The sequence below is a fragment of the Halichoerus grypus genome, chromosome 7 (assembly GCF_964656455.1).
Source record: "Halichoerus grypus chromosome 7, mHalGry1.hap1.1, whole genome shotgun sequence".
NCBI classification, from domain to species: Eukaryota; Metazoa; Chordata; class Mammalia; order Carnivora; family Phocidae; genus Halichoerus; species Halichoerus grypus.
In genome coordinates, this window is record NC_135718.1 from 55,165,880 (window position 1) to 55,192,589 (window position 26,710).

General features: G+C 47.5%; 1 protein-coding gene and 1 long non-coding RNA gene across 2 annotated transcripts in view; one reads left to right on the forward strand and one right to left on the reverse strand.

Annotated features, from left to right (window-relative positions):
* MACROH2A2 (macroH2A.2 histone) overlaps nucleotides 1-26,475 on the reverse strand; it is a 49,386-nt gene extending 22,911 nt beyond the window's left edge. Inside the window, exons 1-2 of the mRNA XM_036091194.2 lie at nucleotides 26,138-26,475; nucleotides 7,134-7,364 (exon numbers count right to left, since the gene is read on the reverse strand). Of these exons, the coding sequence (XP_035947087.1) occupies nucleotides 7,134-7,305 (172 nt within the window). The 5' untranslated portion in view covers nucleotides 7,306-7,364; nucleotides 26,138-26,475. The remainder of the gene's footprint in view (nucleotides 1-7,133; nucleotides 7,365-26,137) is intronic.
* LOC144382469 (uncharacterized) lies at nucleotides 21,633-22,888 on the forward strand. Its single transcript, XR_013449453.1, has 3 exons — nucleotides 21,633-21,781; nucleotides 22,273-22,349; nucleotides 22,620-22,888. It is a non-coding gene; the product is annotated as an uncharacterized LOC144382469 (long non-coding RNA).
* Nucleotides 26,476-26,710: the final 235 nt, after the last annotated feature.

The following is a 26,710-nucleotide window of genomic DNA, read 5'->3' on the forward strand; positions in this document are numbered from 1 at the left end:
AATGCTGGCCTCACAGAATGAATCTGGAAGTTTTCTTTCCTCTTATATTTTCTGGAATAGTTTGAGAAGAATAGTATTAACTCTTCCTTACATGTTTGGTAGAATTTGCCTGTGAAGCCGTCTGGTCCTGGACTTTTGTTTGCTGGGAGTTTTTTCATTATTGCTTCAATTTCTTTGCTGGCAACTGTTCTGTTCAAACTTTCTATTTCTTCCTGCTTTGGTTTTGGAAGGTTATAGGTTTCTAGGAATTTATCCATTTCTTCTAGGTTGTCCAATTTGTTGGCATATAGTTTATTTTTAAAATTTATTTAACAGAGAGAGACAGCGAGAGAGGGAACACAAGCAACAGGCAGAGGGAGAGGGAGAAGCAGTCTTCCCCCTGAGCAGGGACCCAGATGCGGGGCTTGATCCCAGGACCCTGGGATCATGACCTGAGTTGAAGGCAGACGCTTAACAACTGAGCCACCAAGGCGCCCCGACATATAGTTTTTGATAATACTCTCTTATAATCCTTTGTCTTTCTGTAGTGTTAGTTGGTATTTTTCCTCTCATTTGTGATTTTCTTTATGGGAGTCTTCTCTCTCTCTCTTTTTAAATGAGTCTGGCTAGAGGTTTATCAATTTTGTTGATCTTTTCAAAGAACCAGCTCCTGGTTTCATTGATCTGTTCTAAAGTTTTTTTAGTTTCTCTATCATTTATTTATGCTCTAATCTTTATTATTTCCTTCCTTCTGCTAGTTTTGGGTTTTGTTTGTTCTTCTTTTTCTAGTTCCTGTAGGTGTAAGGTTAGGCTGTTTATTTGAGATTTTTCTTGTTTCTTGCGTTAGGCCTGTATTGCTATGAACTTTCCTCTTAGGACCACTTTTGCTGCATCCCAAAGGTTTTGCACTGTTGTATTTTCATTTTCATTTGTTTCCATGTACTTGTTTATTTCTTCTGTGATTTCTTGGCTGAACTCTCTGTTTAACTTTTTGAGGAACCACAAACTGTTTTCCACAGCAACTACACCAGTTTACCTTCCTACCAGCAATGCACAAGGGTTGCAATTCTCTACCTCCTCATCAACAATTGTAATTCTTTTAATAACCACCCTAATGAGTGTCAGGATAAACTTTTAAATGCATAAAATAAAATACATAGGATGACAAAGAAAACCAATGATACTAAAATGTAATTTTCAAAGTATTAAAAAATCTGGAATATAGCAGTCTGTGTGCTTCTTTATTAACACATTAAGTAACAAGATCTAGTGGCAGGTCTAATAACTACTGTGATTTTGAAGTAAGAAGTATAAATGATATTTCTATATATCTGTAACAAGGTGACTGTAAAAAGAAAACATCAGTGATTTCAATTGGTCAAAAAGCCCCAGGTGTTGTTGACACGCTACTGTGGTTTATTGCCCAATTCATAAAGGAAGGAAATGCTGAAGTTCAGGTTTGGTTAGGGAAGCTGAAGACTGAATGTGAAGACCCCAGGTTCAAGCCTCTTCCATGTCACACCCTCTCCCACCTGCCACATCACCAGCTGTCAACCTCTCTCTTCCCCTCTTCTGAGCCAAACTCCCTAAAAGAGTCCCCACCCCCTTTGTCTCCTGTCCCATCCAGCTCCTCAACCCACTGCAGTTTGGCTTGGATCACCCACACCATCCCCATCAGGGTCACCATGACCTTGAGGTGGCTAGATCTGTTGTCCTTGTCTGGTTTTATTGGCATCCCTACTGATGGTTACCTTTCCTTGGTTTCCCAGACACTGACTCTCCTGTGAGCCATTCCTCCCTAACTTTGCTGCCCTCCTCAGCCTCCCTCGCCACGCTCCCCCCCACTTGGCCCAGAAACCTGTGCAACATAGGTGCTGCTCCGGCTGGTCCCAGGCTCCCCAGTCTTGTCGCCGCACTCTCTCTGGGTGGCCTCGCTCGCTCAGCCGGCCTTTACTGCAGTCTGGCCACGAGGCCCCCATCTGTACTTACAGACACGCGCAGTAGGGCTTCACTCAATAACAGCACTAGCCCCAGGGGTGAGTTGCTACCATGTACCCCAAGCACTGCTAAGCCCCTTCCGTGCATTGTCTTATGTAGTCCTCACCATGACACTATGAGGGTAAAACGACACACCTCACAGTCCTCAGCTGATAAGTGGCAGAGCCAGAATTTGTCCTCCAGGGCACCTTGCAGAGACCCGAAACCTATGGGCCCCCCACTGAGCCCCTCACCCTGCACCCTGTTTCTCCCCCATTGTTTCCTGCTTCAGCGACAGGTACCATTCTCATGGACCAACTACTTTCCTCTTCTTGTCCCCTTGGCCAGTCCTCTTACAGTGGAGTCCCCATCTCCACTCCTCAACCCATAGCAGCTTGGCTTGAAGAAAGTAGCCAGCCCAAGCCTCAAAGATTCATGCCTTCCTTGATGCCCTTCCCCCCCCATCCAATCCATCACTAAGCAGAGCTGACTCTAGCCCCCCACGTACCTCTCCAATTTGTCCATTTCTTCTCATCATCCCCTCTGCATACCCCTGTCCTGGCCACTATCAATTCTCAGAAGTGACACAAAAACAGCCCCCAGTGGTTTCCTGGATTCTGATCTTGCTTCCTACCAACCGTTCACCTAAAGCCCAAGTGATGTCTCCTAGATGCTCCCTCCTCCTTTCTATACCCATGTGTACATGTGTGTGCATAACATACACATTTTCATCACGGCCCTCAAGGATCCGCCTGCCCATTACCCATCTCGTCTCTTACCCCCTCCCATTTCCCAGCTCTGCTCCAGGTAAGAACCTCCTCCAGGTTCTGGAAGGGGCCACACACTTCCTCTAAACTTCGGGTCTTCACCCTCGTTTCTACCCCATCTGAAAATCTCCCCCTAGCTCAATCCCCCATCAGAATCTACTAATGCCTACTAATTCTCCACCCTGCCTGCCACCAAAATAATTTGGGGGAGCTTTAAAAAAATCCTGATGCCTAAAACATACCCCCAGAATCTCTGGAGGTGAGCCTAGTCCTCAGGATTTTAAACCAATCAATGTAAGAAAAACCAGGGTTGCGAACCTGGTTTTGGTCCTAACAACTCTTACTTTACAAGAGGCAGCCCCCTGCACCCCACCTCACACACGCTTTCCAAAGCTCTCGTCACTTCCCTGCCCAGCATGCATGCCAACTTATTGTGCTGTGCTTAATGCTCCTCAGCCCAGCTGGTCAGCAAGCCCTGCCTCCCGAGGCAGGACCCAGTCTCTCTGTTTTCTTCTGCATCTTCAAGGCCTGATCCAAAGGAGAAGCTCAGTTAAGATTTGTGTCATGAATGTTGACGGTCATTTCAAGGGTGACAGGACGCTCTCATGCTTTGAACCTCCTTTCATAAACAAAATCAATTGATGGCCACCACCCCACCCCAAAAGTAACACCCCCCCCTTTTACTTACTCAACAATGGCCTGCAATTCTACTAATAATGATTCATTCTTTTGGCTTAAAACTTTTTGTTTCAGTAAAATGAAGTACAGCCCCAAAATATAACACGTTAATGGAGTTGGTCATTATCTTTGCCCTGAATGATTTCATCAGCTCTTAACAGAAGGGACAGCAGAAGAATGACCATTTATTGAGTGTATCCTATGCACCGGGCATTTTATATACGTTAGTTCATGAATGGAGTTAAATGAGTTAGGTCTGGAAACACCTGAAACTCAGAGAGGTTCAGGAATTAGCCCAAGGTAACAGAGCTGGTAAACCGATACACCAGATTTAAACTGACAGGAAGGGAAGGAAGGGACACAGAAAATAGGCCTGGGCTTCAGAGGATCCACCTCACCTCCTCCTCTTGGCCCAGGACCCTGTTGGCTGTTGGGACTGGCCCCGGGGACGCAGTGTTAATGGCAACAGCCTCCTTCCAGGTGCTCATCCTCTCTCCTAGTTCATGTCCAACACATTGGCAAACCCTGTTGGCTTTGCCTCCACAATATACCGGCACTCTGACCGCCTCTCGGTACCTTCGCTGCCCACTCACCGGATCTCTGCAAGAGCCTTCTTGCTACTTACCCTGCTTCCGCCCTGGTACCCTCTCCCCACAGGGTCACATCACTTCCACCTCCGCTAGAAACCCTCCAGAACTCCCACTGCAAGCTCTTCTCCCCCACCCGCCCATTCTTCTCGGGCCTCCTCTACAGGCCAAGCCCCTCCCTCGGCCCCAGCGTCCGGCCCACTGGTGCTCCTCCAAATCCCTGCACCCGCCTTCCCCCTGCCTGGAGCGCCGGCCGCAGACACGCGCATGCCCACTCCCTGCCCGCACCCAGCGGGGCCTCCGACTCGCTAGCGCAATTCACACACCCCGCTCGCCTCCCCATTCCCGAACATCTCTTTCTCCTTCCTGGCTTTGTTTGTCCCCTAGCTCTTGTCACCATCTGAGAATCACACACACTTCACTTATTTGTTTGCTGCTTCTCGTCCCCAGAATGCACCTGCTCGAGGGCAGGGATTCCTGCCTGTTTGGTCTGTGCTGTAGCCTCAGCATCGAGAGCACCGGGCATATAGGAAGTGTTCAACAAAAGATTGTTGACTGAATGGAGGATGATAGTAATCAATTTGAAAAATTGGTTCTACTTTGGGGGATATTATAAATCTTTAAAGATGTGCTGGCTCCAAGTCCAGAGTGTGACGTCGGGGCTTTAGTATGCATTGCTATGGGGTCCGGTGGCTCTAATCCGAGATAAATTTAAAATCATATCAGTGGTCTGATTCTAATACCAGGGAAGAGTCTAAGGACTTGCTGTGTACACTGACATGTTGATGCTTAACAAGTATTTGTTAAATGAATGAACAGGAAAACATCAGCTTTTATCGGAACCATAGACTAACAGAGATGCCAGTGATTCAAAAGGCCAAAGTTTGTTCTGTTATGCACCAAGTTTAGACCTTCACCGAGTGGGGGCAAGGGATATACTTAACTATTGTTTGAGTATACCAACATTATAATGGGGCATTGTAGTGTAGTAGAAGTACGCGGCTTAGGATCCAACGTCCTCAGGGAACCCCCACTCCCTGCTTGGAGGCTATAGGATCTCTGGTTACTCCGTGTCTCCCAGTCTCACTGGGTGATATGCACCTAACAGGTAGTTTTAAAGCTTCGTTCATCTTTCCTTCTCTGAGCCGGCAGATTTTTCCATCAGATTCCCAGGTCCTATTCCAGACCCAGGGAATCAGACCACAGGGTGTGTATGTGGGGTGGAGGTTGGGGGGGGGGCGTGCAGCCAGGATCCTGCCTTTTAAACAAGCATCCTCAAGCGTTTAGGCTGTTGCTGCTACAAGCCTGGCTAGAGTCTCGCTCCTCTGAGCAGTCCCTGGACCAGCATCAGCATCTGCTGGGAGCGCATTAGAAACGCCAGGTCTCAGGCCCCACCCCAGACCTTGTCAACAAGATCCCCGGGATGATTGGCGCTTTGAAAACACTGCTCTCTCACACTTGATTGGACCAACTTACGGAGCCCTCCCCCCCTTCTCTCCAACCTCCTAAAGGGTGCCAGTGAAAAACTTTTAGCCCAGGGACAAGCCTTTCATTTCACAATAAGAGACAGGCTTAAGATGCCAAGGTCTGCCTGAGGAAGCTCCAAGGAGAGAAGGCTTCCACGGGTGGAGCAAAGCAAACCTTTCATTGCTAACGTTGCTTGGTGACAGATGGGGGACCAAGAGGGCAGAAAAGGATTGAGCATCGAAGAGCAGGAAGAGATTGCTCTTGAGGGAGAAGCAGGAGGGGAAGAGGGACCTGGGCCAGAAACTGGGTCCAGCCTTGCCACACCCATGGGTGCTCATGCTGTGGCTACAGGGGGCTCGGTTTCTGGGGGAGATAGTTTGGGGAGGTTTGCTTTGCCCAGAGGACTGCCCAAGGGATTTAAACCTGGCACCTGGGGGATTTGTTAACCTTGGGCAGAGTCAAAGACATTGTTGTTCATGGCTAAAATGACCCGTCAAGGAACTAATCACATTTACTTATTCATATTTTTATTTTTATATATTTTATTTATAAATATTTTATATATTTTTATATCTTTTAAAAGCATTCTTGAAATTTTGAAGTATGGTTTTTGTTTAACTGTGACAGACCAACAATAAGAAAGCTCAGCGGTGGGGGGTTGCCTGGGTGGCTCAGTCGGTTAAGTGTCCAACTCTTGGTTTTGGCTCAGGTCACGATCTCATCGAGATCGAGCCCCGTGTCGGGCTCTGCGCTCAGCGGGGCGTCTGCTTGAGGCTTCTCTCTCTCCCTCTGCCCCTCCCCCCACTTGTGCACTCTCTCTCTTTATTTAGAGAAATAAATCTTAAAAAAAAAAAAGAAAGCTAGGGGAGCCTGGGAGTCGGCTCAGTCGGTTAAGCGGCTGCCTTCGGCTCAGGTCATGATCCCGGGGTCCTGGGATCGAGCCCCGCATCGAGCTCCTTGCTGAGCGGGAAGCCTGCTTCTCCCTCTCCCTCTGCCTGCCACTGCCCCTCTTCCCCTGCTTGTGTTCTCTCTCTTTTTCTATCAAATAAAAGAAAAAAAAAAAAAGAAAGCTAAACAGGAAGTTACTCAAATATATAAAGACCACACACAGCAAAAATCTCATCTTAGTAAAAAAACAATGTTAACAACCAATATGGGAAATTATTTCTCATGGACCATTGTACACAAAGGAGAGTGCAACTAGAACATTATGGGCTTCATGGACCTGGCTGGAACTGGTTCTGATGTGGGGTCCACACTATTTACGGACAACAAGCCCTAGTTCCTATACACCAGGACACCCAACGCTCAGTCAGGACCTCGAAGCAAAGTGAAGACCCCCTGTTACAAAATGAGTAGCACTCCGCATCCTCCACCCCCAATCTTCCCTGGAGTTTCTCTTTTGCGGGAACCTAGACTTTTACGGGCTGTGTTAGCCTAAAGCAAGACACACCTTTTCCACGGCTGGTCTACCATCATTTGATGGCGCATTCTCTTCTTTCCATGTTGATTACCTGTCATTATGCCCTCCGCTAAAGGCTGCAGAATGAATCTTAGCCAAGCAGGCAAGCGGAAACCCCATTAGCACCCCCAGGAGCCTCGAGCCAGCTGCTGAGGGAAGCGATCCTCCCTGTCCTGGGGTGGCAGGGGCGGGGAGCCGGGAGGGGTGACACGTTACCTGCCAGGTACTCGATGACTGCCGCCATGTAGACGGGAGCACCCACGCTGATCCGGTACTTGAAGGTCCCTTTCTTCAGGTAACGCATCAGCCTCCCCACGGGGAAGATGACACCGGCCCTGGCTGAACGGGACAGCTTGGACATTTTCTTCTTCCCGCTCCGGCCCGACATCTTGCCTCAGTTTCCCTCTCAGCTTGCTGACACGGAGGCCTCCCGGCACTAACACGATGCTGAGAAGGAAAGAAGGCAGGGTGAGGAAGGTGGGTCGGCAAGCATTTGGGGAATGGTGATGGGGCACCAGGACACCGCGTGACACATTTGGTGGTCCTGGGGAGGCAACTGAGACCTGGTTGTCACCGCAGGCCACTGAGGGCTGGGAGCTGGGCATGGGCGCTTCACAGGGCATCGGCAGCCACCCTGCAAACATCTCCCCACCCTGCTGTGAGTCAGCCCGACCTCAAGGGGAGAGGCCAAAGAAAGTCACTAGAGAAAGGGGTCATGGTGCTGTTGTCTGCAGGACAATGGCCCCAAAGGTGCCCAGAACCCCTGCATATGGCAAAAGAGACTTTGAAGATATGATGAAGTCGAGGATCCTGAGATGGGGAGATTATCCTGGAGTATTTGGGCAGGCCCAGTATAACTGCAAAGGTTCTTTTAGGAGGGGGCAGGAGATGAGTGAGTAGGAAGAGGTGTAACAGGAGAAGCAATGGATTCTCCCCTCAGAGCCTCCAGAAGGAACCAGCCCTGCCAACTCCTTCACTTTAGCCCAGAGAACTTGATTTTCACCTTCTGACCTCCAGAACTGTCAGGTAATAAATTTGTATTGCTTTAACCCCTAAATTGGGGCTAATTTATTATAGCAGCAGCAAGAGAATGAATAGGATTCCTGACTTCAGAGGACTTAGCTAATAGTTAATAGGGCAATGCCTGTCATGGTTAACTCTGACCGATGACTCAGAGGGGCTCTGCGTTTCTCGGATGGAAGTGCTTTTCTAAATTCTCCAATCATATAGCCTTCTTAAAAACAGAAATACGAGGGGCGCCTGGGTGGCTCAGTCGTTAGGCGTCTGCCTTCGGCTCAGGTCGTGATCCCAGGGTCCTGGGATCGAGCCCCGCATCGGGCTCCCTGCTCGGCGGGAGGCCTGCTTCTCCCTCTCCCACTCCCCCTGTTTGTGTTCCCCTCTCTCGCTGTGTCTCTCTCTGTCAAATAAATAAATAAAATCTTTAAAAAAAAAAAAAAAACAGAAATACGTCAGAAGATTCAGTTTATTAAACATGCTAATGCAGAGTAACCAAACCTAGCAAATTAAAAGCTACAAAGCAGCCCAAGCTTTTGCTCCTTGGAATGAGGAGTCCAGGCTGATTTGGGGGAGAAACTTCAGAATCAGCGGAGACTTCAAGTACAATGCACCGAGAGACACGCCTATAGCTCATTGTTATTTCAGGAAGCTATCTTCTGTAGGAAGATAAGATAATTATATACTTCCGAAAAGCTCATTCAGAGAATCATGATAGAGCTTCACCCATTGGTTGAGGGCGTATTGTGACCAAAAGATGGGATATATTCCAGAATAAGTAAAAGCAAATGAGACAGGACAAACAGGCATGACCAAAGGGCGGAAAAAAAGGAAACAAAATTTCTAGGAAATGCGTTAATGAATCAAAGTTCTCTGCTCCAAGGGCAATGTCATTTTCACTGGCTATTTCGTTTGGGAATGCAAAATAAATAAGAAAGTCAAAAAGAAATTGAGACTGGTTCTGTTGCGGAGGCTGCCTGTCTCACACACTAGCTAGGCTAGTTTACCAACAGCCAAGGTGGCCATGGAAAGGCCCAAGAAAGTGGGGAAAAATATGATGGAAGAAAGTGTGACATAGAAGCACGGCTGATAGGAAAGACACGAAGCTGGGATTTATTTAATCTGGATGGAAGAATGAACAGAAAGTTCGGGTTCCTAAAGTAGCTGATTCCCCTTTATGACTGAAGAGTTTTATATAAACACTATGGATTTGGCAACCAACCCCATCCTCGACATCTTCTTATCCCCGAGGTGAATAATGTGCGTTTGAGGCATTTTATTACATACTTCACATAAATTATTTTTTACATGCTCATATGTACTTACTATACTCTTATTTTATGAGTCGTTTTGCCATCAAAAGATGTAGGTATTCATCAAAGTTAAGTACAAGCAAAGAGGAGCAAATAGCCTTAGAATATTGTCTCTTTCATAGAAAGGCACAGGGATCAAACAATATCACCCTTTTTAAAACTTCCACATTTTCTGTGCTTCCGCTGTCCCAGGCTGCTACCTCTCAGTGAAGCCACTCAGACGTCCTCCCTTGGAGGAAGGAAGCGACTGCAATATTAAGGTCCTAACCATCTATTTACGTCAAGGAAACTGAGGTCAGGCATCCGTCAGTGTCTGCAGCACCTGCTGTTGGTCATCACTGACCCAGGGCACAGGGGACTCATTAAGCCACGTGAACTGGTCCTGTCCCCAGAGAGCGCTACACGACAGCTTTGTTAGCTGGTGGTGGTGTCCAAAATGGAGGTGGCTCCTGGTACAGTGGAAAGTCCCCAGGATCAGGAGCAAGAAGCCCCGGGCCAGGTCCTGCTTCTACATAACTAGCTGGGCGAGCTCTGTCTGTCATTGGTGTGGGCCTCATCTGTAAGATGGGGAGGTGACTCATGGATCCCGAAGGTCATTCCGGTCTTAAACACCCCAATGTTCGTGAAATGCACTTTCAAATGGTTCTGGTAAAGAAGCTTTAGTCCTTTTAGGAAATGAATTCCGAAGAGTTGAGAGCCGGTACAGGTTCATAAAGATGTATTAGTATTGGGGACTCCACTAAGCCAATTATGTGCTTTTTGCAGTTATGGGTAAGTTGGGGAAAGGGGAAGATTAGTAGGTCTGGTTGCCAAGGAAACCACCTGAAAAGTCCATCACAGAGTGGACTTGTCCTGTGGATACTGTGCACGCTAGATGGTCATGATCTCTCATACCGAGAGACAGAACGACGCACAGGGCACAAATACCACAGGGCCAGGACCCGCTCATCCCTCCCCACCCCGCCATATTTTTCTCAAACGAAAATAACCAGAGAGTGACTAAGTATGCAGGATAAAGCCACCTAGAGATTCCCCCAATGTCAGCCAAGAGGAGCCACAAATTTCCCTAAAAACAGGTGACTGTAAGGGACCGATGCCTAAAACACTCATGAAGATAAAACAGACAAGTAGGGAAAACCAGGGTCAGATCAAATAGAGGAGCATGCTAGCTGCACAGTGTAAAATGTAGGGGTCACCCCACGCATAGCGTTTTGTAACCAGACTTTCTTTTTTGGCTTCCAGACTTTCCTCCAGGTTAGGGCCTTAGAGCTGGGGATGTGGCTCCGTCTGAGGTCTCAGTGGGAGACCGTGCCTGGGGAACCCATCTTTGTAGACACTGCGCTGAGCTTAAGCAGCGGGGCACCCAACTCCTGGGCCCCGACGCTGGGAGGAACCAGACATTGTAAGAATTGGACCACATCCGGGAATCCCTAAGGATTCAGAGGATGCTGACGGAGCTGACATGTCACACCTACTGGACCCCACGGGTGGAAGGAAGTGCTTGGCACCCACCATTGCTCCAGAGAAGACCCTGCTTTTACAGACCACCCCTGCCCCCATCCTGTGCTGGGCTCTGCCCGGAGCAGTGAGACATTGTAACCCCTAACTTCTTCGTTCCCAGGACACCCTTTCCCCTGACTCTATCCAGTCTTGGGAAGTCAGGAGTTAAAAACCTGAACGGGTTTTTATCTACTTCCTGTGAATCTCCGAATCTCCGTGGAGGACCACTCGTTTAAAGAGAAAAGAACTATGGCAATGTGAAATGTGTTTCCATCAGACTAATACTTAAATGTTTGTATTTATTTACCTTCTGCTCTAAAACAATTTCTTCTCTAATTAGGCAAAGCTAAGGACTACAGTACATTATGTTTGTTTACAAGTTTGAAGACAAGAATATGGCTGAAGCTCTCCCAGTGGTTACAGGCGCCACGTGGGCGCCCCCTGGAGGCTGCACGTGGCCAAGCTCTACCCGCCCCACCCTCCAGGCCAATCCTGGGGTATCCTGGAGTCCTTAAGAGGAATTGGGAACCAGACCAGAGATAACCTAGATCTGCAATATATCTGTCCTTTCATCTTGGAGAGACCAAGAAAAACCAAGATATAAAGTCTCGTGATTACTTGCAAAGCAAAGAGGAGAGTTTTCAGCATGCTAACAGTGGGGACTCGGGGAAGAAGGCCAGAGCATGCCTTGCTGCCTGCTCATTTCCCTTTCCCTCCAAAAAGCACAGTTGGAAGAACAAAACTGGTTTTGTGTGTGCTGGGCAGAAGGCACATTCAGACTCCGTTGTTTTAGGATTTATTCCTATGATGGGCTTTTAAGCCCATAAGGACACTGATGAGCTAGATTTTACAGATATCACAAGGGTAAATATTAAATTGCGGCGTTGACTCAGACACGGGCAATAAACTCACGCCAGCCTATTCAAATAACTACTGTATTTCATTGATTTTATGATGCTTTTTTTTTTTACATTTTACTATCTCTAGAAATCAGTATGCATCTTCCAATCTATGACATCATCAATTCAATGAAAGATAGTATTTATGAAGCACTTATTATTGAACAAAAAACTACATTAGTTGTGGAATATACACAGCCCTTGTCCTCAAATATTTTCCAATGAAGTTGCAAGATAGACCATGACAAAATTTCGAATAGATGCTAGAGACGTTGTTCCTAAACTGTGCACCAAGGTACCCTGGGACAAGTCAGCAAATGTTTAAGCTTTCAAGGGAAATAGAGCGATACTCAACCTCTGTGGGACCCTGCAACTACCAGGTCAAAGTGTTCCTACCAGGGGTTCATGACAGATTGTACTATCTTCTTTCTCATGATTCCATATCCTACAAAGCTGAGTTTTTGGTTGCTGCTGTGATTAAAGCAAAAGCCAGGGAGAAATCACTGTGGAACAGAAAATGAGAGTGGCAGTGTCCAGCCTGATCCTAAGGTTTGAGAAGTTGTGCAGTGCTCAACAGGTGCACGCACCCTACTTGTAATTCATTGTGGCTATTTAAGAATGGGATACAAATATTCTTTTTTCTTCTTATTCATGTATTAGTTTTTTTTTCCAAGTAGCTCTTAATTGTTAGGATATAAATACTAAGTTGTTTGGACGTCACCACTTCATAAATAGAACTGATAGGCATTTCTTCTGGCCTAGGCGCTCGGAGGAAAAATGGTGGAGACACTAATTTCTCCGTGAACTGAGAAAGTCTGGGAATTTCTCTGTTAGGGCCCATCACCAACAGGCTGAAACATAAGTATGCCTTGCTCAAGGTCACTCTGAAGCAAGGAAAACAAAAAAGTTAAACAAGTTATTTAAAATTTTGAGTTTAGGGGTGCCTGGCTGGCTCAGTCAGTAGAGCGTGTGATTCTTGATCCCGAAGTTGTGAGTTCGAACCCCACACTGCGTGTGGAGATAGATGACTTAAAAATAAAATCTAAAATAAAATTTTGAGTTTATTTTATCTTTAAATCTAAGTAATATTTGCACAAAGTAATATAAAGCAAAAAGGTAAAGAAATGCATAAAATGAAAAGCAATAGTCTCCCACCCCACTCTTTCTACCCCAATCTCACTTCCAGAGGTTATTCTGTAACAGTTTTATAATTTTAGTTCTGGTGGTCACCTCCCAAGCTCTAGTGTTTATACTTTATTTTTTTAAAGATTTTATTTATTTATTTGAGACAGAGAGAATGAGAGAGAGAGAGAGAGCACATGAGGGGGGGGGAGGGTCAGAGGGAGAAGCAGGCTCCCTGCCGAGCAGGGAGCCTGATGTGGGACTCGATCCAGGGACTCCAGGATCATAACCTGAGCCGAAAGCAGTCGCTTAACCAACTGAGCCACCCAGGTGCCCTAGTGTTTATACTTCTACTTTGTGATTTATTTCCACTTTTAGACAGTCTGTCAATGCCTAAGAAGGGCAAGAACTTTCTCCTCCCTTTTCTAGCTGTTGACAGCACACTGCTGTTTTTATTTCCTCTGCTGATTACCTTGGAAACTTTATTTATTTTTAAAGATTTTATTTATTTATTTGAGAGAGAGAGAGAGAGCATGAGTGGTGGGGGAAAGGAGCAGAGGGAGAGGGACAAGCAGACTCCATGCTGAGCGCGGAGCCCGATTCAGGGCTTGACTTGGGGCTCGATTCCATGCCCGTGAGATCAGGACCTGAGCAGAAATCAAGCCGGACCCTTAACTGACTAAGCCACCCAGGCGCCCCTACCTTGGGCACTTTAAATAACACAGTTCAAGCTCTGACTCCCCCAACTTCAGGTGTTCCCTCCTGATCCACTGTAATGTAGGATGGGGCTGTGCACCTTGATCTCTCCCTGACCCTCCACTCCCTGCCTCCCCTCCCCATTCCTACCTCTGCCCTCCCTGCTGCTGTTGTCCCATGCACAACCTTTATGTTTGGTTCCGGAATCACGGTGAAATCTTCATTTTGGCTCTAGGCTGATTTTGAAAATGAAATGCTCACAGGCAGCATTTATATGATTAAGACTTTGTAAAGACTTGCCCTTCAGAATCGAGTGGGTGTTGGCTCTCATTTCCTTTCTGTGGTCCGGCACCGGGCGCCTCGTGTCTCAGTATCAGCGAGTGGATTCTCTTTGTTCTGAAAACGTGTTGTTCAAAAATCATTCCACATTTCACTTGGCTTCACGTTTAGATCCTGTCTTTCTTACACGGCTCCCCGCCGCCCCCAAGTTCCGAATCCCTGTAGGCTCGGGGAGGAGGGCAGTAGCAGCCGGGAACACGGAACTAGTGAATAGTGAACACAGATCCTAGGGGAAACAGGGTTAGGTGGCCGCGAGCCTCTGGTCACCACTTTTTCATCAACAGAATCAATACACAACCTTGTTTTATGTGTGTTTCTGTTTAAAGACACCTTATATAATATGTATTGTTGATTCATCAACATTGAACTCACGGGAATTAGCGACTATCACTTAAACTTGAACGAACCTCCTCTAATACACGTATTTCCTCCAGAAGGCACATTTATTTGCAGCCTTCTTGTGCTCAGGAACACTAGACGGCACTTCAGGACGGTGCCTGGGGCCATTTTGAACAGTGGATTCACCCATGGAAAGCACATAGATGTGCAAACCAATGCACTAAACAGGCCATGGAAAGGGCACGAATTTACTGAGTGAGAGATGAAAGAGGAAGGCCAGCCTCGGTAGAACTCAGCTGGGAAGGTGAGTGATTCGGCTCAAATGTTTTGCTGCCCTGAGTGTGTCTTTGCAAGACTGAAAAAGCATGGATTTGGGGATGACAAATAAAGTTTAGCAAGCAGGCAGTCCCCTAATACGGAATCCGTGAATAACGAGGGTCAACTGTGCTTTCCTTTGTTCTCGATGACAAAAGAGAAGTGTGGCTTTGCCATATTCTAAAAATCACCTAGTTTCTCGGTCATCGTTCTTTGCAGGGGCCACTTTCTTCCCAGAGACTTTTATACTGAAGTCTTCTGACCTCTGACCTCATGCTCCAGTTTGGAATGGTTGCTTCACCCAGTGGTCATTCTGGGACTTGTCTTCCTGGCTCATCCCTCACCCAACTGCTCCTCCTTCTCGGTTTACTGCCTTGTTTGCTTGGGGTCAGCCTCCTCTCATTCTTCAGAGACAGTAGAGAGAAGGACACTTTGGTTTCTTTCTTTTCTTTTTTTTTTTTTTAAGATTTTATTTATTTATTTGTCAGAGAGAGAGAACAAGCAGGGGGAAGGGCAGGCAGCGGGAGAAGCAGGCTCCCTGCTGAGCAAGGAGCCCAATGTAGAACTCGATCCCAGGACCCTGGGATCATGACCTGAGCCGAAGGCAGACGCTTAACCAACTGAGCCACCCAGGCATCCCTACACTTTGGTGTCTTACATAAATGGGACTGTCTTTACTGAATGATCTTTGGATGATCATTTGGTAGGGAATATAATTTTTAGCATCAAAATCATTTTGCTTCAACATTTTGAAACCATCAATCCATTGTTTTTTTTCATCCAGTGTTACAGATAAGTGTGGTGCCCCCGACCCCCCAAGCTTTTAGATTGTTTCTTTCTGTTCTAAAATTTCACAAGGATGTATCTAGGTGTGGGTCTTCCCCGACCCCATCCACCCTGTTCAGCACTTGGCGATAAGCCTGTTAAATCAGTCAGAAGACTGGTGTCTTTAATAACTCTGGGCATTTTCTGTTACAGACTTGATCATTCCGCCCCATCTCTTTATTCCTCCTGCCGGTCCCTTCTCTTACTGGAATGCCTGTAAACCAGAGGTTGGATCTCCCGGATTGCTCCTCCAAGTCTCTCATCTTTTTCCTTCCATTTTTTTTTTCAGGCCTCTTAACATCTAATTTTGGCAATCATATTATTCATTTCCAAGAGCTCTTTCTTGTTCTCTGGTTGTTCCTTTTTCACACCAGCCCCTTCTTTTATGAGTGCACCATGTCTTCAAGTCTCTCTGAGACTAGTTAGGGTGTGTCTACATGATCGTCTGTTCTGGAAATTATTTGATTTGGTCAGTCATCCCATGTATTTATTTTCATCTTTCTCTTTCATGTCAGCTTTCCTTCAATGTCTGGTGAGCTCTGGTCATGGCTTCATGTTTAAGAATGAAAGACAGGCTGATCATTACAGGCAGATAGAAAAGCTTTCCTCAGCTGTTGTCAGCTAGGCATGGATCCTGCCTGGGACCTCTGGGTGCGTGCCTAGGGCCTGCCATAGAGCAGACATTGCCTGCGCGCCCAGTCAGGGACTGAGAGCCCCCAGATGCCAGAATGAGAAAGCATTACTTTGTGGAGCTGCAGGCGTCCTAGAAATTCTAGACCTGCCCTGTAGTTGTTCAATTTCTCTCTTTTTAAAAAAATAAGCCTTAACAGATTTCTTTTTTTAAATAAACAAATTTATTTATTTTGGCGGGGGGGGGGGGTGGCAGAAGGAGAAGGAGAGAGAATCTCAAGCAGGCTCCATGCTCAGTGCAGAGCCCGACGCAGGGCTCCATCTCGGGACCCTGAGACCACGACCTGAGCCGAAATCTAGTTAGACGCTTAACCAACTGAGCCACCCAGGCGCCCCACATAGTCGTTCAATTTCTTTAGAGAGGAAACCTCAGATTGTTAGTTGGGGGGATAAATGCGGGATTGCCAGAAACTCTACTGGGAGGAGGGGAGGGAGAAGGACCAATTCAGCTGGTCGTTCTGGAAACAGACTCTCAGCAAGTCCCCGTCTCTCACCCTGCCCACCTGCAGTGCAGCTCCCTCTTGCCTTTACTCTTACCCATGGCCTCCCGTGCGACACTGTCTGCATGGTCCGAGGCACTTTCAGTCTTCCAGAAACTTGTTGAAATCTCCCACCTGCTGAAGACCCACACCAGCCCCCTGCCCCTTTGTTGTTTGGTGTTTATTTTCCTTGAAATTCTTTACCATTATTTTTGGGGGCTCCAAGAGAGGGAAAGCGCCTGCGCTCTGTCCATCATGTAGAACTGGAAATGGAAGGTGTCATTTTAACTTAACATCTTAGCAAACATCATTCGGGAATCAGCCTAGAAAGGAGTATGCTGGTAAGGAGAAAAAGCTCAACTGTTTTATAATTGAGTAATAATGTCATATTGAAAAATTTAGATCACTTTCATCACCAGGTGAGTCATTGGTCTTGAGATAATTGAGGAATATAAAATTTCATATCAAGAGATTATGTAAGACCCCTTAGTATAACCGAATCAAATTCAGTGTGTCTGTATTTGCCCGACTGTAGCATATGGGATTCCTATAAACAATATTTATAATTATACTGTAATCCCAGAAGGGAGAAGAAGAAAGAAAAGAAAAATCCCAAGCATTTGCCCTTATTGAATGAATTGCTTTTGGTGGGAAACAGCAAACTTTGCTTAACACCCTGACTGCCTGCCTTCATGAAAAGACAAAATAGTCTGGTTTCTTTGGACCAGTATTTCCTTTAATTTAAATACGTTCTTTCTCAAGCATAAAGAGCTGATCAAGAGGAACCCATTTTTTTTCTGCCTCAAACAACTTCTTGAAATTTGTATTACATGTAAACTGGTGAGGAATATGACACTCTAGCCAATCCACAAGACGGTCCATTAGAAGCCGCCAGCAATCCTGATTTCAATGATCATTTTTCTGCTGTTAAGCTGCCGCAAAGCGGCTTTTAAAAAGAGAGAGCAGTCATTTGAGATTGGGAACAGTCACTGTGGGCCGCGTGTCACAGGTGAGGGTTGGCTGGGCTGAAGAACCACCTTGACAAAGGATCTGGAATTACAAGACAGCTTATTTTAAAGTACTCTTTCGAGCTTGTTCTCTTCAGAAGTATACAGATCAGGGGCTGTAGGGAGGGAGTGACGGGGAACAGCAAATGCGCACGGGGCGGGCTTTGGCCCCCCATCTGCCTGCAGGCTGCTCCCGGGGGGTGGAAAAATCTGAGGCAGAGCAGGGGTCCAGCTGCCTCTTCTTTAGTGAGGCGGGATCCTGGGGGTGGCAGGGGAGAGGCGCCTGACCCCTGGACATCAGCAAGTCTGGGACCTTGTTCTATCCCTGCACTAGCACAAGCCTTGGCTCCTAGAAGATTCTCCCGAAGTTTCTGTTGAATAAGTGAGCAGAAGAGTGAGTCCCCATAAAAAAGTATATGAATCAAAATGCTTTCATCTATATATTACTTTAAAACTGGAAATAAGAGGTCTTGTAGCTTTTTAACGATGGGAATGATTTTTTTTTAAACTTTAAGTACTGTTTTAAAATTGCTGAGATGTATTCATTTTTTCATCCCCATGATATTTCTCTAATCTGTAGTATCATGCTTCAGAATATCTCATATTGTAAATATTTATGAAAAATGAAGTAGACACTGCAATGAAGCATCTTCACTCTGTCAGTTCAAAACTCTCCTTTGGGAGAATAAAATGAGATGAAATAAAACTCGGTAGGACATAAGGCAATTCAATACAAATGTATTAACTATATGTAGAAATATATTTTTAAAGGACATTAAAAAAAAACCCTTTTAGCCTCACACCTAATAGAATTCTAATGTATTTTGGTGTGTTATGTGTTACCCTACTATGTACTGTATTAAAATAATAATAGTTAGTATTATTTTGTAGCTGTAAAAACCATTCTCAGTAGCACTAGCTAAATCACCTGCTCTATTACATTTCCATTTATGAAGTCCAAGGGCAAATCATTATTGCACAAGTAATACTTTCCAAACCGTTTTCATCCAAGGCCATCTTTAAGTGAATGAGAATAGTCAATAATTTTATCGTCATATATGTTAGAGCACATTAACAATTTATAATGTAAAGAGCTATATCAAATGCAATTTCATCAAAATGACACACGGATCAAATTAACTAAATTAACCAACCGTGAACGTTAGAACCAAGCATTAACCCAATTTATTTAAATTATACTATTGGGTTACAAATCATTCCCTTTTTAAAAAGTCTTTCAAGTCATGTCCTGGAATAATCTAGGAGGAAGTCAACTGCCAGTGCATTCTTTATAATCCAGAGTCAGAGCATGTGTGCCCAACTCCTTCTAGAGGGGACGGGGAGAGGAGAGCAGAGCATGGGGGGGGGGCGCAGATAGGGCGTGGATTTAGGGTATATGCTGCTAGGGCGGTACTCAGTGACTTTTAACAGGTTTTGTTACCTTTGTTAAACGTGAGCTCAAGTTTCTTTTTAAAAAAGACAAAAGGACAAGTTGTTGATATATATTTAGTCTCTTCGTTATTAGCCTGCCATTGTCTAATATAAGTATATTTGGCTACCTATGGTATCGGTTGGATGAGAAATGAATATAAGTGAATGAATAAAAATAACTTTTATTCTTATTGGATCTTAGTCATGCAGCCCAGAAGAAAATTGTCTTCCTGAATCTATTTATTCATGGAAAACAAAATAAAAAACAAACCCTTTACTGGGTCCAGCCTGGTCTCTTATCTTTTTGCTCTTGGGAATTGACAAACAGAACAGTGGGCAAGTTGTCCTGTTTCTTCAAAATCGAATAGTTTCAAATTAGTAGTGAGGTTTATTGTTATCAACGGTGGCCTCTTGCTTCTCTGAGCAGGGGACCGACTTTGAGCCAAGATGAGCTTCTCAGGTGAGGGGTGAGGAGATGCGGGAGTTTGCTTTGGGGCTGGGAGTGAGTGTTACCAGTCCCGGACAGCAAGTAGACTGTAGCCCCCGGCGCTGCCTGATCCACCAGGGGCTTCCAGAGACATCGATGACTGCTGGGCCCCTGAGTACATGGGGGGGCGGTTGTGGGTGCTCAAGGCAGAGGCAGCTGCCCCGGAAGCCCTCTTCCTCCATCCCTCCCTTGCTTGTCCCTCCCACCCTGTTTTCCTTACTGTCAGTCCTAAGGCAGCGGCTGCACTGTGGGCGCAGTGGGACTTGAGGGGGCTGTGGCTCCCGCCGCCGTGTTCTATGCTGGTGATACGCAGCGCCCTTCCCTGGTTATGGCTGCGGCGGACTGGGTCTTGGCAGTCTGTACCGCTGCACCAGGTGAGGGCAGCCATGAGGTGCCTTTCCATCTATGGGTGGAAGCTGCTAGACCTCGAGGGTGCAGCACAATGGCAGATGGGAGGTACAGGGGACCAGAGTGGGGAAGGGGGTGTGGTGTGAGGGGGTGGGGGGGTCCAGTCTTGCACCCACCACCTGTGGCCCTTAGCCAAACCCACTGATTTTTCAACACCTCCCCCCCCCAACCCCGCCAACTTTGCTCAAACAAACAAACAAACAAACAAACAAAAAAGAACAATCTTTCAGGAGCTCCAACATATAAAACAGACGGAAGGAAGGGGAGCAGTCCTGGATGGAGTTGGGATGTGCCTGAGAACCTTGATGGCTGCGTTCCCACCTTTCCTGCTTTGGGCCTCTGAGAAATGACAGCCATTACACCTGCTGACCTGTGCGGTCCTTTCCGCCCTGAAAGATGCTCCTATTCTATGAAGATGCTCAAAAGGTCCCTCCTTCTGACCCCCCTCTGTTACATCCACAGACATGGAACAACCCAGTAGAATGAATCCAGATGATCTTCCCTTTGAAGTGACTATCTTGTCATCCACAATAATTGTAGAAAAGAAAAACCAGACTTGAAAATTCTACTTTGCTTTGTTCCGGAACTGCCTCTTCTCCACCCCAAGACAATAATCTACAGTGTTCACTGAAGAGCAGCGGGGGTGAAATCCAGTTTTGGAGCAAGGGGACAACGCTGGAGTTGGTTAGCACAGCAAGGAAATTCTGGAAGACTGGTCAATTTGCAAGTTTAGCATACTGGTGGGGGACCCCGTGAATTATCATCTGATCTAAAAGTTTATGTTGTATATTATAAAAGCTATTGGAATTTGCCTTTTCATATTCTACTACCACTATTTAATTTTAATGGCTTTATTGAACAGTGAAAGCAGCACAAAATACACGTCGCATAATATATGCCGTTATTAGGGCCAGGCCAGTAAACGCAGGGCCTGGGTTTCCCAGGATCAGTTTGATTTTACTTTGTTATGTTTTTGTCCAGTTGTTATGGAAACACCCCAAATCTAAGCATCCAAACTATATCATCAGGACTGCCTCTTTTATCCAGAAACAAGCCCCAGATCTCTGATCAGATCGTGTGTTGCAATTTTGGGTTAAACAATATTGTCGCCGTAGCTAATTCTGGCGTTCCCAGAATGAGCTGGAGCGAACATCCCTGTGCTGGGGCTGGTGGTCCGACGTGGATTTCCACACACACTTCTGTCAAAGCATGAGAATTCTGACTTGAATTACTTACTCCATTCCAAGTCCAAATTGGCAACGCCAGTCAAATAAATCGGGCAAAGTATGATGGATGGTGGGATGGATAAATGAACAGCAAGGGCTTCAGAGAAACCACCAAATTTATCTTATTTAATACTTTGTGACAAGACAGTTTAAAGTACAGTGTTGTGCGGCTCAATCGGATAATCTTTATCTTTCATCGGACAGAGGCAGGTAAAATGGTGATGCAGAGAAGAAGTTTTTAAAATAAGACTTTGCATAATGAACATAATCTGAGAATTGCTGGGATGGCAGCAGCCCCTTGTTCTCACCCCAGGGAGGAGAGGATGTGGGCTGCAGAGTGAGGGTGCCTGGGTTGCCGTCCCAAGTCTACCTCCAGCTGTGGGCCCCACTTGACCTCTCTTTTCTTTTCCGTGAGATGGGTCTAATAATAGTAGCTACCTATCGCGCTGTTGGAAGAACGGAAGGGGTGAATACACAGAATGTGTCTGGAACAGTGCCTGGCAGGCCGTAAGGCGTTTAATAAACATTAGCCATCGTGACTTATTTCCACAGAAGAAAACAGTTCCAGAGGACGATTTTCATGGAGTGCAGCCTGGCATTTCCCCTCTATTTCAAAAGCAACTATGACAATACCATAGCGCTGGGTGTGCTGTGTACACCACGAGGCTTGAGCTCAGCAACATCTTCCTAGGAGCTTATGTAAAGGGGTGGTGATGAAATTTCCACCCTGGGGAAACTCCCAGAGCTACCCAATCTACTGAGAACTTCAAGACAGTGAGTACTTTTGTTTTTTCCAAGGCAAGGCACTTTGGGGCCCCTCCTCGTCTAATCCCGTATTCCCCAAATTCCACGTGCCTGGAAATTCACAATCATCACATGGCTAGAATCCTAGGATTTCATAAAGTCATGATCTAAGACTGAAAGGTACTAGAGTGATCAAGTATTTTTAGTGCCCCCTCCTGATTTTAGCCACCATAGAAGGTGTGGCATGGGAGGGGCGGTGGTCAGTAAACAGCTGGTCCATGACCACACAGTTCTTGTGAGAGAGACCAGACCTACCACCAGCCCCCTCACCCCCACTTCTGGAATCCTGGTCTGGGGCTGTTTTTCCTGCACTCGGTTATACCTGGCAGTGTTATGTAGTACACATTGGACCTTCAATAAATGTTCCTTGAATGAGTGAATAAGGGAAACCAGCCTTAAATATTTCCTTCCTTCCGTCCTTCCCTCCCTCCTTTCGTCCTTCCTCCTTCCTTCTTTTGTAGGATCCACGCCCCGTGTGGGACTTGGATTCATGACCCTGAGATCAAGAGTTGCATGCTCTACCGACTGAGCCAGCCAGGTGCCCCTTAAATATTTGTTTCAAAAGCATTTGGGGGGCTCCTTTTGTGACTTTTTGGGGGGAGGAGAAATGAATTATCCTCTCACTCATCCTTCCCTCCAACTTAATTCCCAATATACATTCCAGTGTGCACCCAGGAGAAAAAAAAAAAACCCTCCATCGTGAAGCTTTCACTATCTTCCTTTTTAAAATACTACTTTCCAATATCGTTGTTAAAAGTTATGTCCTCTACTGGCTCATTTTTTTTTTCTCTTCTAAATCTAATTTAAGATATTCACAGAAGCATAGCGATCAAACAAATTGTAAACTGTTGGTTCAGTTCGCTCCTCAACTTGAACCTCAGCAGCCCAGGCCGACCTCAGCCTCGCGAGGGAATTTACATGATGATGACGTGATGACGTTGAAGAAAGAGGAGGAGCTCTGTGTGGTCAGGCTTCTTTGCGCCCGCCTTGGACCCTTTCCCCTTCTCCTCCAATCCTCCTGCGTTCTCTGTTGTAGCCTACTCCCAGCTCTCTTCCAGATTAAAATTCTATTCTCCCTTTAAAAATTGTTGTAGCATTTTATTGCGGCTGTTATTACACGTTATCAATCACTTGTAACTTCTTCATTGTATTTAGTTATGCAAGTAATACAGAAATTAATTCAAATTGTAAAATTTCAAATGTTGTAACAATGGTTACAGATGGGTATGAATAATTGTATGACTAAACTCTTCCTTGACAATTCTTCCAGTGCTTGTCTCTTTCAGTGGGTGTCTTTATACCCTTCCTATCTATTTATGTGTGCATTTTTACTTACAGAAATGCATAGTATTATTCTGGGTATTTTTTTTTTTTTTACATAAATAGTACCATACAGTATGTATTGTTCTGCAATTGCCTTTTTCATTAATAATATGTCTTGGTGACCTTTCTGTCTCACTATATACGGGCTTACTTCATTCTTTTTAACTGTTGCCTAATTTATCCAGAAGATAGATGTACCGGATTTTATTTAGCCATTCCCTATGATGGCCGTTAGGTTGCTTTCAGTTTCAAAACTACCAAAACTCAAAATGGGAGGGAATTACCTAATCTGAGCATACGCGTGCCTGTTTCCCTAGGATACGTACCAAGAAATGGAACTGCTGGGTCGCAGAGTGTGCACACTATTAATTTTAACAGTGCCCTCCAAATTGGCTGTACCAATTTACACACCTGTTAGCAGTGTGAGAAAGTACCCGGTTTCCCACTCAGCTTGCCAAGATTAATCACTTTTTACCTTGTCTTACCTGCATATATATTTTATCTCCTAGGCTTGGAATGTAAGCTCTCTGAGAGCAGGGCCCATGACTTTCCCATATGTGCATCCCCCCCCCCCAAACAGAGGTGTTTAATAATTGGTTCTCAGCAAATGCTTGTGGAGTGATCTCCACCACAATCTTTGCTCATCTCTGTGCAAAAAAAAAAAAAAAAAGCGTTTACCCAGAACGCATCTTTTAGGCGATTTCTTAAGAATGAAAAACGTTTTTAAAAAAGTTGGTTGGATTTTTGTACATCCTTCCCCCTGGACAAGTTACAGATATCTTTCATCTAAAGTTGCCTGCGGAAAACGGGATTCCCTCCTGCTCTGCTGGTAGGAGGCAGTGAAAACAGACCTGGCTGTCTCAGACAATAGCTAGCAAGGTGTCCCACCCACTGGGAAAAGCCTCAGAATCCCTGGGAACTAGACAGAAGATGGGATGGGGAGGGAGTAAGGTCAGACTCTTTGGAACATTCTGGATCCAAGGAGCGAAATTCTTTTACAGAGTTTTGAAATAGAGGAAACCATTAATAATGTCCAAACCCCGGCAATAAATGGATCCAGGTGAGGAAGACCTGTGACAGCCTAGCAGAACTGGAGTGGAGAACTGGAAATAAATGTATTTTCAATTTGGATCCAGGAAAGGGAGGTTTTAGAGGTGTGAATTACTGGATGCAAGATAAACTTTTCCTCCAGGCAGAGCCTATATTTATTTATATGATAATCTTGGGCTAAAGCGATTCTAAAAATCCATGAGCGTGGTTCCAAATCTTGCCGTCTGAACACTCATTTGAAAAAAAGGAGTTTTCCAAAGGGGCTAGAGATAACTTTCAGTTAAATATGAACGAATTGAGAATTGCGTGTCGCTAAATAAGAAACAGCACAAACCGAGGCGCATTTCACTCTGGATAACGTTTCTGTATCTCTCGCCTATTGAACCGTTTCAATAGCAACTGTGCAGCCCAGGTCGGGTACAGTTGTATTTCGACACAAACACAAATGAGAAAAGTGAGGAAACCGTTTGCTAGGGTGGACTGACCGCCTCCAGGGGAGTGGGGGGCGTAGGCGCGGGCCCTGTCTGGAACTCCCCTGGGCTGGACGGGCACCGCAGTTCACCTGCACCGCTGGAGTGCGGGGACCCCCTTTACCGTCGGGGCTGCACCGCCCCAGACACACAGGGACCCGCGCTTTCGTTTCTCAGCTCGCATCTTCTGGCCCTTTTCACCCCTTCGCGCACCGTGGGACCGTTGCCACTAAACCCCAGCAGTGACCGGGCCGAAATCAAGCCCGCGGTGGCCCAGGTCGCGGCCGCAGCCATCAGCGACTGGAAACTCCTGGAGAGGGAGGCGCATCTGGCCTTTTGGGGGCTCAGGGTCCTTTGGCCATTGTTGGGAGGAACAAAGAGGGCAGGAGCGGAGGGCGCCCCCATGAGGCAAGGCGGGGAAGGACACCGACCGGCGCGATTTAGGCGGCGGGCGAGGCTGGCAGCGGGTGCTCGGGGAGAGCGGGCTGCGAGCCGGGGAGGCAGGGCCGGTCCCGCCCGCCGCGCCCCGCACGCGCCTCGCGCGCCGTCTGGCGCCCGCCGCAGCCCTTTCCTTCGTCGCGGCCACTTTACTTTTATCCCCCTTTTTCCTTTTATTATTATTATTATTATTATTATATATATATTTTTCCCGCGCAAAGCGGGAAGCGGGGACTGCCCAAGCGAGCGGCGGAGGGGCCGCCATTTCCCGGGGAAAACGCAGCGCGCGCGGCGGCACCGGGCGCCCCGGAAAGGGAACCGGAGGGGAGTGCCCGGCCCCGAGCCCTCCTCCGCGCCGGCCGGGAGCTCACGGGGCTCACGGGGCTCACGGGGCTCGCGGCGCCCGGCTTACGCGCAGCAGCTCCCGGCCTCGCCCCCGCCGCCCGCGTCCCCGGCCTGACCTTCCGCGGCGCGGCCCGCCCCCGGCCCCCGGCCCCGGGCCCCTTCCCTCCGGCCCGCGCCCCCGCGCCCCTTCCATTGTCAGCCCGGAGCGGGCCGGCGCGCAGCCCCGCACCCTCGGAGGCCCCCCCACCCCCCGAGCGGCCCACCGCCCCGGAGCAGTCCCCGCGGCCGCCGGGCGCCTCCCTCCTCCGCTCCGGCGCCCCGAACTCTGCATCCCGGGAGCCCTCAGCTCCCTCCCGGGCCGGCCTCGCCGCGGCCCGCCGCTGGACCCCGCATCCCGCCGCCTCCTCCCTCCTCGCCCAGGATGCCCCCCACTCCTCGCCGGCCGCGGCAATTTTACCGCTTCTTTCGCACCCCCCCGCCCCCCGCCTTTATTTCGCGAGGAAGCAAGTTGGGCACCTTGATTTATTAATTCTTCTGTCTTTCTTTTGCGGGGAGGGTCGGCTATCGGGGTGCGCCCGCAGGGGCCGGGCGGCGGGAGAGGCAGGGGTTCTCTCCGGCCCCGGCACTGCCCCCGCGGCGCGTTTTGTCTCCAGCCCCCGGAGCCCCCTGAACAATAATGCCATCGCCATGGCGGGCTCACCTGGTGCTGCGCCGCCTGCTCCGGGCGCCCGGTGCCCTCGGCGCGCCGCTCCCGGGGCGCAGGTTCGGCCCTCGCGGCGCCGGTGCCGGGCAGGACTCTTTGCCTTTCTTTGGGTTCTATCGGTGCTTGTCAATGGCGGCAAGCGGCAGTTCTCCGGGCCGCGGATAGTAGCGGGGGGAGGAGGAGGAGGGAGAAGGGATTGCTCCTTCTCCACATAACCACCTCTAGGAGGAGTCGCTCAGCCTCATCCCCCGCCAGCCCAGGCTCCGCGACGGGTCCGGGGCTTTCGGTGGGGCTTGATGAGCTATTGTCCTTCAGGAGCATTAATGATGAAACCGCGCGGCCTCCGCGTCGCGGGCGGATCAGCCGGATGCGCTGAGGGCCACTTGCTAAGATGAGGCTTTCCCCAGAGCCGGGGACAGAAGCACTACGGTCACGATCCGGAGGCTCCCGATAGCAGGATCCACCTTTGGTGGAAGAAGACGGCGTGGGCGTTCATCATCGGGCAGTTCTGGGCAGAGCCTTAGAAGGTGAAAGCCCAAACGGCCCCCTTCGATGGTCTCGTGTCCTCAA